General features: G+C 51.9%; 1 protein-coding gene across 4 annotated transcripts in view; it reads right to left on the bottom strand.

Moving 5' to 3' along the window:
• Window positions 1-8,011: 8,011 nt before the first annotated feature.
• CFAP45 (cilia and flagella associated protein 45) overlaps window positions 8,012-13,179 on the bottom strand; it is a 32,613-nt gene continuing 27,445 nt past the window's right edge. For all 4 annotated transcript variants that reach the window (XM_047784190.1, XM_047784191.1, XM_047784193.1 and 1 more), the window contains 2 exons: window positions 8,619-8,843; window positions 8,012-8,212 (listed from right to left, as the gene is read on the bottom strand). In XM_047784190.1, coding sequence (XP_047640146.1) covers window positions 8,134-8,212; window positions 8,619-8,843 — 304 coding nt within the window. In that variant the 3' untranslated portion in view covers window positions 8,012-8,133. The remainder of the gene's footprint in view (window positions 8,213-8,618; window positions 8,844-13,179) is intronic.

Below are 13,179 nucleotides of genomic sequence, written 5' to 3'. Positions count from 1 at the left end.
CTTTGACCCACTGAGGGCTAATTGCCACCTCCTTGCAATCTGGGGCCTGTAAAAGAAGCTGTCATTATTTCGGCCTTGTGCCTGGGCCCCCGCAGGGGTTTGGTGGTGGTGGGGGGATGTTGGAGTGAGGGCACTGGGACATCAGCTCAGTTTTCATAGCACAGGTCCACTCATGGCTCTCCCTCATTTCTCTGTGAGCTCCATATGGCCCTCTTTCCCCAGCTCCTCCCTCCCCATCGATCTCCACCCCAAACATCCCATTGCCCCACCCACTTCCTTTTCAGGTCCCATAAAGGTCCAGACAGGTCCAGGAGATTTGGGGGTTCCCTCTGTGCCCCCAGGGATAGAGAAAGAGATTGGGAGAGACCATGGTTAGTAAAGGGATAGAGAAACACCCATGGCCTTCAATGGCCCATCCAGAGGTTGAGAGAGAGAGAGAGAAGGCCCAGGCTAAGATCTGGGACCTAGCACACCAATTTCCAAAAAGACCCCTTGCTTTTCCTGGAGAAATCCTAGCTCCCCGGTGGGGGAGAAAGGCCCTCTTTTGGGTAGGCCCCCCCCCCCCCAGATGGAGTTATCTTTGCTTCTATTCTAAGGCAGAAACAAAAACTCAAAGACAAAAGCCTGGAAAGTTGTGAACAGAGGTACAGAGGAGGAGGAAAGAGGTGGGACAAGGACCCAGAGAAGCCCAGAGACTGCTTCTGAGATGAGGTGCAGCCCAATCCCAGAACGTCGTGCAGAGGGACATGCAAAGGCCTTGACCTGCCTCCCCTCCCTCCAAAGTGCCCTTCACAGCAGCTCCACACAGCCCTGTAGGCTCTTCCTTTACCTGCTGGGACCTAACCCCCAACCCCTCTCCCCAGGCCTCTTAGGCTCAGGTTCAAGCTCCCCATCTCCCCTCCAGGGCTCTGGGTCTGCAGCTTGGCCCTTTCTAAACACCCCTGCCCACAGTCAGCCAGCCCCTGAGCCCCTCTCCCATGTCCCCATCCCCAAGACACCCAGGGCAGCAGCCCCAGGAGGAGCGATGCAGAGAAAACTTCCGAGGAAATGATGTAGCAGCAGCGGTCATGAATGGCCACGGGGTAGACACCACCCCGTGGTGTCAGGGCAGACGGGCACCCAGGGCATAGTCACAGAGAACCAGGAGCCGCGGCAGCTGCTGCCTTTCTGCCCAACTCTCAGTGAAGGTTTGGGGTTGGAAGACCGCCAGGTGAGGCCATGCTTGGATGAGAAGAGTGAGGGGCTTAGAGATGGTACGGGTGTTGTGATGTAAACATGTCAAGTTCAGACGAGGAGGGCTTAGGGTTAGTTATAGAGAGAAGGACTAGATGTGCATGTGGGGTTATTTCTCCATCGGGGGTGGGGTTTAGGGACTGGGGCCTGGATCAAGGCTAGTGGGCCAGAGCTCCCGACATGTGAGGCCAGGGACTCCCTGGGCCTCGGCTCAGACTTCCCAAGCCTCAGTGATTCCTGCTGGTCCACTTCAGAAGGAGGGCGCCTAGGAGCCTGGACATGCTCAGATCTCTCCCTGTAAGTGATATCCTGGTGCTGATCTAGACTCAGAAGAACAAAGAGCCCTGAAGTGGTCCCCATCTTAGCAAAGGCTGGCTGATTAAACATTATGAACTGAACTGTTATCAAGGGAACATGGAGGAGGGTCCCACTGTGGTACAGTGGGTTAAGGATTCGGCGTTGGTGTCTGCAGTGGCTCAAGTTGATGCTGAGGTGCGGGTTTGAGTCCCAGCCCTGCAGAGTGGGTTAAGAACCATCCTTGGCCAAGGAAGCTCCTATGCCATGGATGTAGCCCAAAAAAGGCTGGGGAGGAGGAGGGGGAACAGTAGAGGAAAGAATTCACTTTTAAAGAGTACGTGAATTGCTGATGACAAACCTGAAGAATGGAGAGACTCTGAAGATAAAAGATACCTCACCTGGCTGGAGATCAACCACATCCTACAGAACCTTCACCCCTTCAACAAGCCAGCAGGGCCCTGTGCTAGGTCCTGGGGAAGCAGCGGTTAACAAAACTCTATCTTCCAGGGCATCCGGTCTGGAGGGGGAGCCAGACAAGGGAAGGGATGCCAGCCCCCCATCAGAGCCCTGCTGAGCTACAGTGAGAGGCAGCAGGGCTCCCGGGCCTGGTGGAAATGACCTTTAAACAGCCATCGGAAGGATAACTAATGATGTGCCGGGCAGATCTGAACGTGGAGACAGGTGGCCGGAAGAGTATGTCGGACCTTGAAAAATAACAAACTAGCGCCCTGCCAGACACGGTGGGCGGAGAAGAGAGTGAAGTCAGGGGAGACGGCCGATGGTTATTGGTGGACCAGAGAGGGATGATCCTTGAGAACTGAGCCTCTGGGGACCTTCTACCCCATCCACCCGATCGTTCACTGGGGTCAGAGCCAGACCCTGAGGATCGACGAGGCGACTAAGATTGATCCTCCTGCACCCGGAGCACGCTTGTCGGTAGAGAGGCAAACTTTGATGAATTAATCCACATGTCCAATGGGACTTGATAGAAATAAAATTTGCCATCTGGGTCCCCCAGGACATATCCGCAGAGGGGAACCGTGGTCCCCCTTGGCCCCTGGGGCAGCTCCACACCTGCGCTGACTTCCTGGAAGCTGCCAGGGAAGGTGAGTGGAGCTGGCAGGCAGCAGAGTAAAGCTGGGTGTGTGTCTGCTTTCGAATCCTCCCCACTAAGCCCTTCCTGACCACAGCCCTCACTCCGCTCCCCCTGTTTGTTTCCTGTTACCTGGACACTGAGAGAGGGGGAGGTGGTGCCAGAGCGGGTGGGGCTCAGAGGCAACCCGGCTTGGCCAGGGCTGCCTGGGACAGTGGGGCTGTTAACTGCCAGGAGAACAACAAGCCCACCCCCCAGGATAAAGGGGAAGATTCCCCAATTCCCACTCCTCAAACCCCCCCCCCGCACTTCCTCCCTCTGACACACCCCTCCCCCACCCCTGTGCCCCAAAAGCTCAGAAGATGCATTGTGTTCCAAAACTTCAGACATGTCCCCCACCTGGGGTCAGGCTGCATGACTTGCTGGGGCAGGAGAGAGCTGAAGGGGTGTCATGAAAAAAACTTAAGTGGTCCCAGGCGTTCTCATCCTGGCTCATCGGTTAACGAACCTGACTAGGATCCATGAGGATGCGGGTCCCGCTCTCATGAGGACGTGGAGAATGCAGGAGGAGAGGCAGGGCTGGGAGTGTGGGGACTTTGGGGGCTAAGACAGAGGGAAGGTCTTAGCTATTTAAAGCCAGTTGAACCAAGAATAACTTAGCCTTCCCTGGGATTCTAGATGTCTGGGATGTTTTTCCAGCGAAGCTTGGGATGATTTATCAGGAAAGTTCTCAGCGCATGGGAGGGAAAGAGGGGCAGGTCACCTTAGCAGCAGCCTGGAAGGGGGGAAGAGACCTCAGGTCTGGAGTGAGCTATCCCCCTCCCCCATGGTCCTCCCTCAGCCCCTCCCCCACCCCCACTTGCAGAAGCAGCAGGCAGGGCTGACAGTGAGGAGGTCCATGGCCTCCACACCCAGATTTCTTGAGACTCCAGCCTCTCCTGTCACTGTCACCTGAACAGCTGCTACCCTTCCTCACCCCAGAAGCCCTGACTGGCTTTGAAATCTCCTGAGTACCCTTTCATCCAAACTTAATCAGTGTTTTTACCGAGACCAGTTAATGCCCAGCTGTGGCCCCGAGTCACCGATGGGGATGCTGAGGCTTTCAAGGGAGGAGGAGGACATCCCAGGACCCCACTGAGTCAGGGACACCCTGCCTTGGCCACCAGGGTGGGCTGCTGAGTCATGCCCAACTGGTGCTGTTTCTGTGGCATGTGCAAATGTTCTGAGATGGCCTCCAAGCCACAGTGCAGCATGACACAGGCAGCAGGTACACATGGGCAGGGACAGCATGGAGCCCAGCCAGCAGCAGGAGGGCCACTGCCCAGGAGGCAGCTGTCTGCAGACCTGACTCTGCTCCAAGGTGGTGTCCAGCCACTGGATTTTCCAGGCTGCACCAGCCCAGTCTGATGTTGCAAGGACCAGAAGATCCAAGGAACAGAAAAAAAGGGAGCCAGAAAGTCAATCACCTACCCAAGCGACAAACTAAATCGTTTGGGTATTTTTTTTTTTTTGCAAGGATCTAACATCATTAGCTCAACAAAGACAATGCACCAAACAGCACTTCTTACTTATCTCCAGATTTCCCCAGTGCTGCTCTACAGCTTGGAGTCTTGCAGCTTCCCAGAGACCCCTGAGCTGATTCAGCAGCTTGGAGGGGTGCGCAGGGATCATTTCCACCTCTGAGCACTAGGAGGGAAGGCGGAAGCCATCACTAGGAGAAAACACTGCCCCCTGAAAAGTTCAGCCTCTAGCAACAAGTTGAAGGCAGGTGGGGGCATTGGAGGGGGGAGGTCCACTAAATCGTCAAAAAAACTCCGATTCTCTCTTCTTTATCTCCAGGTCCCATGCCCCACCCAGCAAGCTGGACCCACACCGTCCCTTGCTGGCTCTGCCACCACTATCATGCAGCCTGATCCCACCAGCCCCCACTTAATACCAAGAAAATTTTCCCTGTAATTATCCCCAACTGCTCTTCCTCAGTGAGGAGGGTGGAGGGTTTACAAAAGATGCCCAGACGTAGCCAGCTGGCCTCCGATGCCAGCTGGCTGCTGCCTGGCTGTCAGGAGTGTCCCACTTCTAGGAACTAGTTCCTGCTGATGAGTCAGGCCAGTCCCAAACCCGCAGGAGCCAACCTCTTCCTCATCGCAGGCCAATTTGGAGAATTCCTAGAGGGGCAGAGCTCTGAGGTTCTCCCTCAAACCATCTTTCTGAACTCAAAGATGTTCTATATTCTGTCGCCAAGGCTGGACCTTATTGATGTAACCTCTAACTGCCTGCCCCTGCCACACCCAGGCCACGTCAGATGATCTGTCTCAGTTTTAGACCATGGGATCTGCCAGGCCCCAGCAGACCAACAATTTCACCTGCACTGGTTCTGGGGAAGTATTATTCTTGATTTTATTTTATTTATTTATTTGTTTTTATTTATTTATTTATTTTATTTTATTTATTTATTTTTGTCTTTTTGCCTTTTCTAGGGCCGCACCCCCACCCCCCACCCCGGCATATGGAGGTTCCCAGGCTCGGGGTCTAATAGGAGCTGTAGCCACCAGCCTACGCCACAGCCACAGCAACTTGGGATCCGAGCCGCGTCTGCGACCTACATCACAGCTCACAGCAACGCTGGATCCTTAACCCACTGAGCAAGGCCAGGGATTGAACCCAAAACCTCATGGTTCCTAGTTGGATTCGTTAACCACTGAGCCAGGACGGGAATTCCTATTCGCGCTTTTAACCTGTGAACTTGGCCCATTTTCCTCTCCATGGCTCAGAAGTTAGCAATGAATATGGAACCCTGTTTCTTTTCTTTTTTTTTTTTTAAGGGCTGTACCCATGGCATATGGAAGTTTCCAGGCTAGGGATCAAATTGGAGCTGCAGCTGCCATCCTACACCACAGCCACAGCAACTCGGGATCTGAGCCTCATCTGCAACCTACACCACAGCTCACGGCAATGCCGGATCCTTTACCCACTGAGCAAGGGATCAAACCCGCATCCTCATGGATATTAGTCGGGTTCGTTAACCACTGAGCCACAACAAGAACTCCCAAACCCCCTCTCTTTTTGACATGCACTCCGAGGGAGCGTCTTCCCCCAGCTCCGAGATGGAATGGCGTAGGTAGAGAGCTGGGCAAAGTCCGGGCGCCCCAGGCCCTTTCTGGCTTTCCTGGGAAGAGGGTCCCCTGAAATAAGTAAGGGCCGGCTCCTTGGTTCCTGTAGGTATAATTACTTGTGCAATAGGCAATGCTTAGAACAGAAGCAAGGATGCCAGCTGCCTCAGTTGCTCTGCATGTCTGCTCTCCTATCCCAGGCTGGTTACCACATCTTTCCATTCCCCTGGGGAGGAAGGAATCAACTTCTGTAGGTAGGGGGGACGTGCTTAGAGGTACTGAGCAAGGAAGGTGTGAAAGCTTCTCCCCCAAGGAAGGGCTGCCCACCTGCTTTGGGGGAAAGGGTGTCAGCAGGTAGGGAAGGCGAGGCAGGCACCTGGGGAAGGTGCTGTTGTCGTGAGGCTGAGAAAGCACAGGAAGCAGCTTGCCCACTCTCCCTGGGCCCTGTGAAAAGAGGACTCTTGCCCGAAGCCCTTGTAACTTGGCGTTGTAAACACCCAGGACGCGCCCAGCAGCTGTCCTCTGCCTCCTCTAGTGCAGGACGCATGGAAGGAGACAAGACTGGTTTCTGGATTTGAGAAATGAAACCATCCAGGGTTAATAGATGCAAACTATCGCCTTTGGAATACATAAGCAATGAGATCCTGCTGTATAGCACTGGGAACTATATCTAGTCACTAATGATGGCGCAAGATGGAGGATGAGGTGAGAAAAAGAATGTATATGTGTATGTGTGACTGGGTCACTTGGCTGTACAGTAGAAAATTGACAGAACACTGTAAACCAGCTATAATGGCAAAAATAAAAATCATTATTACAAAAAAGAAAGACATGAAACCAAGGGGGAGGGAGGTTGCCATAGTGACGAGAGCTGGATTCAGGCCCTTTCCCCGCAAGGCACACAAACATGGGGGACTTGGGTCCATCCCTGGAAGCCAGCCCACAGCCCAAAACGGAGGCTGATAATCAAGTCCTTCCAAATAGACTGAGACTATTCCTTCTTTCTTTCTTTTTCTTCTTTCTTTCTTTCTTTCTTACTTTCTTTCTTTCTTTCTTTTCTCTCTTTCTTTTGTCTTTCTTTTCTTTTCTTTTTCTTCTTTTCCTTTCTTCTTCTTCTTTCCTTTCTCCTTCCTGTCCTTCGCTCTCCTTCCTTCCTGCCTTCCTTCTTTCTTTTCGTTTCTTCCTTCCATCTTCCTTCCTCATCTTTCTTTCTTCTTTCCTTTTTTAGGGCCACACTTGTGGCATATGGAAGTTCCTGGGCTAGGGGTCGAATTGGAGCCACAGATACCAGTCACAGTCACAGCAATGCCGGACCCTTTAACCCACGTCCTCATGGATACTAGTCAAGTTCATTACCACTGAGCCACCATGAGGGGAACTCCCAGACTGAGGCTAGTCTAAAGATACAAGAAATCTTGGGTGAGGGTGTGGGGTGGGGAGCAGGGAAGTGGCAGTGGGAAGCAAGAGCAGACTGACTGACAGGTGAGAAGCTTCTTTGGGGGTGGAACCACGTCTGCTGTATTCACTGGGAATTGACCTCACTAGAATGCACCAAGTACAGGGTAGGCACTCAGAGGTACTTGGATGAGTAAATGAATGAATGAAGAATATTGGGGGGAAGTGAGGTGAGCTAACACAGATAAAGGTGTCTTTGGGGGCCCCTACTTATTGTGAGCTGGACTAAGGAGAGCCAGCCACTTGAATGAGGGGCAGCTGTGTTTGGGTCAGGGGACCAGGCTGGCAAGGTGAGAAGTGGGGCTCTGAACTCATCCCAGTGGGATCAGGCAGGCTTCTATGTTGTGACACTGCCTGGAGTTGAACGGGCTCTGGCAGGAAAGGGCTGAGACAGAAGACCGAGCCCCAGGTTCAGATACCACCCTCTCCACTTTTGTGGTCTGAGTCAGGCGTGAGCCCAGTGACAGCTCTGCCTCTCATGGCCCTTGTCCCTCCTTCCCCAGTGCCGCCCAGCCCCTTCCTGAGAGAGCATCTCCAGCTCCTTGCCCTGAAACGCCTCTGAGCTGGGTGTGGAGTGGGGACAAAGATGAGGCTGTGTGGAAAGTAGACATGATGACAGCATCCCAGAGGGTCACAAAAATGCCAGGAGCCACCAGGGCAAAGGGACCACCTGGCTTAGGAGGGATGACCGTGAGACAGCATCCTTCCATTCTCTGCCTCTGAGCATCATGCCACCCACAGCCCGGGCTCCCATAGCCTATTTTGCTCCATATTTACATCCTGTGGCAGCCACATCCACACAGCAAGAAAGCAGGATTGTTCCTTAGAGAAGTAGAATAGATTTAATCTGTAACTCAGAAATGTCTAGATTAGCAGCAGTCATGGACTCCAAGAGCCTGGGAGGAACCTGCCCCCGGAAGGCCCCAGAGGGACAGAGAAGCCACTTCAGTTCACTGAGGTGTTGGTCGGGATGTTAGCTTTGCGCTCAGCCTCGATGCAGTACTTCTCAGGAAGGCCAGTGGCTCTGCAGGGGGAACACGGGGTGGGTTTGTAAGGGGAGAGGATGGTCAGGGATGGCGGGGCGGGGGTGGGGAATCAAAGTGGAGGCAGGAGAAGCAGACTCTGGGTGGCATTTACAGAACCAGGGGACCTGTACCCCCAACCCTGATCCCGCAATCCATCCCCCAGACACATTCCTGTCAAGGCTTCAGCATCCTGCCAAGGAGTTTCCAAAGAGCCAGGATGATTCAGTCCCATGACTTTCTGCGGGAGCCCCCTCTGGAGGAGAACAGCCCCTGTGAGCCTCAGGTCAGGATCGAGGCCCTTCCAGCGCCACTGTCACTGCCCCTGCCTTCCCCAAGGCCCACATTCTCCATGCCACCTCGCCAGGGACGGGGAGAGTTGCTGGGGAGAAAGGGATTCCAGCCCACCTCAGCTCCTCAATCTTTTTCTTCTTGATGCCCTCGATGTGCTCACGCCGCTTCTGGGCCTCCTCTTTGAGGCGCTGGCCCTCCTCGAAGATGGCGATCCGGTCCTGCACCTGCTTCTGCTGGTTCTCACGCACTTGGCGCCGGAGCTCATTGGCGTGCTGCAAGCGCCCCATGGCCTTCTTCTCCTCCTCCTGCTGCTCCTTCTCAATCTGCTCTCTCTGAGCCCTGGAGGTGGGACACGGGGTGCCAAGTGGACTAGGCTGAGCTGGCCCAGCCCAGAAGAGGTGCTAGGGTGCCTTCTGGGTGGGCTCCTCCAGGGGACGCGCTGCAGAGATCACAGCCCTACACCCTCAGAGGACCTCCCCTCCTGTGGCTCAGAGATCACCCCCAAAGGCTGATCCCAGCCAGGCCTGTGTTCATGGGCACATAACTCTACATCATGGGGAGGCTTAGAAGTGCCCCCAGCTTGGCTTAAGGCTCTGCGGTCCCTGTTCTGAAATCCCTCGTCTATTCTTTTCTTTTTCTTTTCTTATCTTCTTGTCTTTTCTTTCTTTCTTTCTTCTTTTCTTTCTTTCTCTTTTTGCGTTCTTTTTCTTTCTTTCTTTCTTTCTTTCTTCTTCTTTCTTTTTCTTTCTTCTTTTCTTTTTTCTTCCTTTTCTTCTTTCTTTTCTTTCTTCTTCTTCTCTTCGTTTCTCTTCTTCTTTCTTCTTTCTTTTCTTCTTTCCTTCTTCTTTCTTCCTTGTTCCTCCTTCCTTCCTTCTTCCTTCTATCTATCATTCTTTCTTTCTTCTTCTTTCCTTCGTTTCTTTCTTTACTTGTCTTGTCTTTTTGGGGCCCACCCTCGGCATATGCAGGTTCCCAGGCTAGGGTCCAATCGGAGCTGTAGCACCAGCCTACACCACAGCCACAGCAATGCCAGATCTGGGCCGTGTCTGCCACCTATACCACAGCTCACGGCAATGCCGTACCCTTAACCCCCTGAGCAGGCCAGAGATTGAAATTGCATCCTCATGGATGCTAGTCAGATATGTTTCCATTGAGCCATGAAGGGAACTCCAGAAATTCTCAATTTCTGCACAAAGGGCTCCACATTCTCATTTTGTACAGGGCCCTTCGAATTTTGTAGCTGGCCCTACACCCAGGATTTCACCCACAGGAAGCTATTTTTCCTTCTCTTCTCTCTTGTAACAGTGCCTAAATCCTCTTTCTAAGATATCTTTCTCTCTCTTCCTTTCTCCCTTCCTACTAACAATAATAGTGATATAAATAAGACCAAAAAAGGGGATGCTTAGGAAGTTCAAAGAGGTAGTAAAATCTGTAATGCAGGCTTCTTATTTTTTTTTATGGCTGCACCCATGGAATATGGAAGTTCCCGAGCCATGTATTGAATCCGAGCCACAGCTGCCACCTATGCTACAGCTGCCTCAACACTGGATGCTTTAACCTGGGCCAGAGATCCAACCCACACTTCTGCAGCTGCTGCAGTCAGATTCTTAACCCACTTTGCCACAGCGGGAACTCTCAGGTTTCTCTTTAGTTGCTGCAAGAAGGAACTCAGCCTATTATCTCTTAGTTCTCTTACTGCCTTTTTTTTTTTTTGGTCTTTTCTGGGGCCGCACCCGCAGCATATGGAGGTTCCCAGGCTAGGGGTAAAATCAGAGCTATAGCCTCCAGCCTACTCCAGAGCCATAGCAACACCAGATCCAAGCCGTGTCTGTGACCTACACCACAGCTCATGGCAATGCCTGATCCTCAACCCACTGAGCAAGGCCAGGGATCAAACCTGCAACCTCATGGTTCCTAGTCAGATTCGTTAACCACTGAGCCATGACGGGAACTCCTCTCTTACTGCTTTTACTGCTTCAACTTTTCAAATCCCTCTTGGAACCTCCTCCACAAGAAAACTTCACAAACCCTGATATCAGGGGGGCAACAGTTAATGCAGACCAGATATGCCCAGGAAAACTGAAGGAAAGGTATTCCCACTTCAGAGGAAATGCAGTCATAGACCATCCTGAGCTGGCATCTTATTTCTTTCTCAATGTAATCAAACAAAGTTAAAATGCAACATCATCTTAGGCCAGGCTCTCTCAGCTGCTCTCCTCCCCTGGGCTCACTCACACCCCAACCAAAAGCCCCCCTCCACTTACTCATTTCCCTCTAGCCATCTTTCAGCATGCAGTCCTCTCAATTCCCAGCAACTCTTTTACACCATGTAAACACCTCCTAAAATCTGTATCTTACACGGAGTCTCCCTAGTTTATCAAAAGAACACTGCTGAGAAGGGAACTCAAAACAAGAATCCCTGCTGCGGTGCAGTGGGTTAAGAACCTGACTGCAGCAACTCGTGTTGCCAGGAAGGACCGGTTTGATCCCTGGCCCAGCACCATGGGTTAAAGAACTTGCTGCAGCTGCGGCATAGGTTGTAGCTGCATCCCGGATTCATTCCCTGGCCTGGGAACTTCCATATGTCGCAGGTGTGGCAAGAAAGGAAAGGAAGGTAGTTCCCATCCTTGTGCAGTGGAAATGAATCCAACTAGGAACCATGAGATTGTGGGTTCAATCCCTGGCCTCGCTCAGTGGATTAAGGTTACAGCGATGCCGCGAGCTGTGGTGGAGGTCACATACACTGCTCGGATCCTGAGTTGCTGGATTAGACCCCTAGACTGGGAACCTCCATAGGTGAGGCCCTCAAAAAAAGAAAGGAAAGGAAGAAAGACAGGAAGGAAGGAAGGATGGATGGAAGTAAAAGGAAAGAAAGAGAGAGAAGGGAGAAGGGGAGGGAGGGAAGAGGGACAAAAGAAAGAAAGGAAGGAAGGAAGGAAGGAAGGAAGGAAGGAAGGAAAGAAGAAAGAAAAGAAGAACGAAAGAAAGAGAGAGAGACGAAAGAAAGAGAAGACAGAAAAAAGAAAAGAAAAAAAAAAGAAAGAAAGAAAGAAAGAAAGAAAGAAAGAAAGAAAGAAAGAAAGAAAGAAAAAGAAAGAAGGAAAGAAACAAAAAGAAAGAAAAGGAACTAAAACTGCTGACTTTCTTGCCCGTCTGCCTTTGGACGAAGACGCTCCTCCTTGCCTGCCATCATTTTCCTACATAGAGAACATGTTTCTATTGCTTCACATTAAGTGAGACAGGGTGGAATGGGGAAACTATGTGTCACTGGAGAGCCCCTGGGGGCAGGGGCAGGCCATTGGAAATCAGAATGGGGAAGATCCTGGGCATTTCACAGGGTCAGGGCAGGGAGCCTGGCTGCAGTACAGTCATCCAGGCGCTTTCAAAACTACTGATGCCTGGGCTTCGCCCCAGACCAGTTAAAGAAGAATCTGTGGGGGTGGCGTCTGGGCATCCGTATGATTTTTTTTTTTTTTTTACTTTTTCTTTTCTTATGTGGCTGCCCCATAGCATATGGAGCTCCCAGACCAGGGATCAGATCTGAGCTCCATTCTCAACCTACACCACAGCTGCAGCTATGCCAGATCCTTTAACATACTGTGCTGGGCTGGGGTTTGAACCGGCATCCTGGCACTGCAGAGACGTGACCGATCCCATTGCGCCATGGGGGGAACGCCATCAACACTTTTCCAAAGCTGCCTGACATTTCTAAGAACCACTGGGTGTGGTAGGTCAGCTAGTTCTGCTTCATCAACAGGCCACCAGTTAAAGGCAGCCTTCTGTCGAGAAGCAGGAAGTCCATATTTAGGCTATAGGGGAGGCCACGCTTTTGAAGCAGAAAAAGTTGGATTGCTGGCTCTGGCAGAGAGGCTCCTAGCACTTGGAGACATCCACCATTGTAGTCACAGGGCCCTGGAGACCCTAGGTCCAGATGCTAACCTAGAATAACAGGTGAAATTGAACTTCTCCAAAGGGCTGCTCTAGCTTTAATAACCAACTGGTGCATAGGCTTCAGGCAAACAGAGCAAAGAAGGGACAAGTGGGTCAGTGGCAAGAGCAGGGCTTTAATTTCTTTCCGTTAACATTTATGAGTGACTGCTAAAGACAACACAGATGTCCATGGGCATAGAGGCTGGAAAGGGCAGACATCTGAAAGGCAATCCAGAGCCCAGGGGCAGAATCTTTGGGGCCATAAGGGAAGCTGTCTTCTTCACCAGGTATCCAGAGACTGTGGCATGACCCATGAGGGCAGGGAAAACCACAAAGCCCCAGGGCATCATAGCCAATAGAGAGAAGCTGGGGGCTCACAATTGCAGAACTTGGCTCTGGCAAGGACTAAGATGCCTAGAGATCTTCTCTGGCTCTGCCCAGGGGTCCAGGCCCTGTCTAACATGCGACTAATTGACAAGGAGGAGGACCTAGAGCCAGGTTGCACCATTCAAGCCCTACTTACCTGAGCATAATTTCTGAAATAGTGTATCCCTCCCAACCCTAATTCAAATTTTGCTTGGTTTATTTCCTTTTTAAAAAATTCTGATCTTGGAGTTCCTGTCGTGGCTCAGCAGTATCGAACCCAGCTAGTATCCGTGAGGACACGGTTTCGATCCCGGGCCTCGCTTAGTGGGTTAGGGATCCTGCATTGCAGGGAGCTGTGGTGTAGATCATAGATGCAGCT

Source organism: Phacochoerus africanus, chromosome 6 (genome assembly GCF_016906955.1).
Source record: "Phacochoerus africanus isolate WHEZ1 chromosome 6, ROS_Pafr_v1, whole genome shotgun sequence".
Taxonomy (NCBI): domain Eukaryota; kingdom Metazoa; phylum Chordata; class Mammalia; order Artiodactyla; family Suidae; genus Phacochoerus; species Phacochoerus africanus.
The sequence above is the reverse complement of the archived record's forward strand: the minus strand, read 5'-3'. Positions and strand labels throughout refer to the sequence as shown.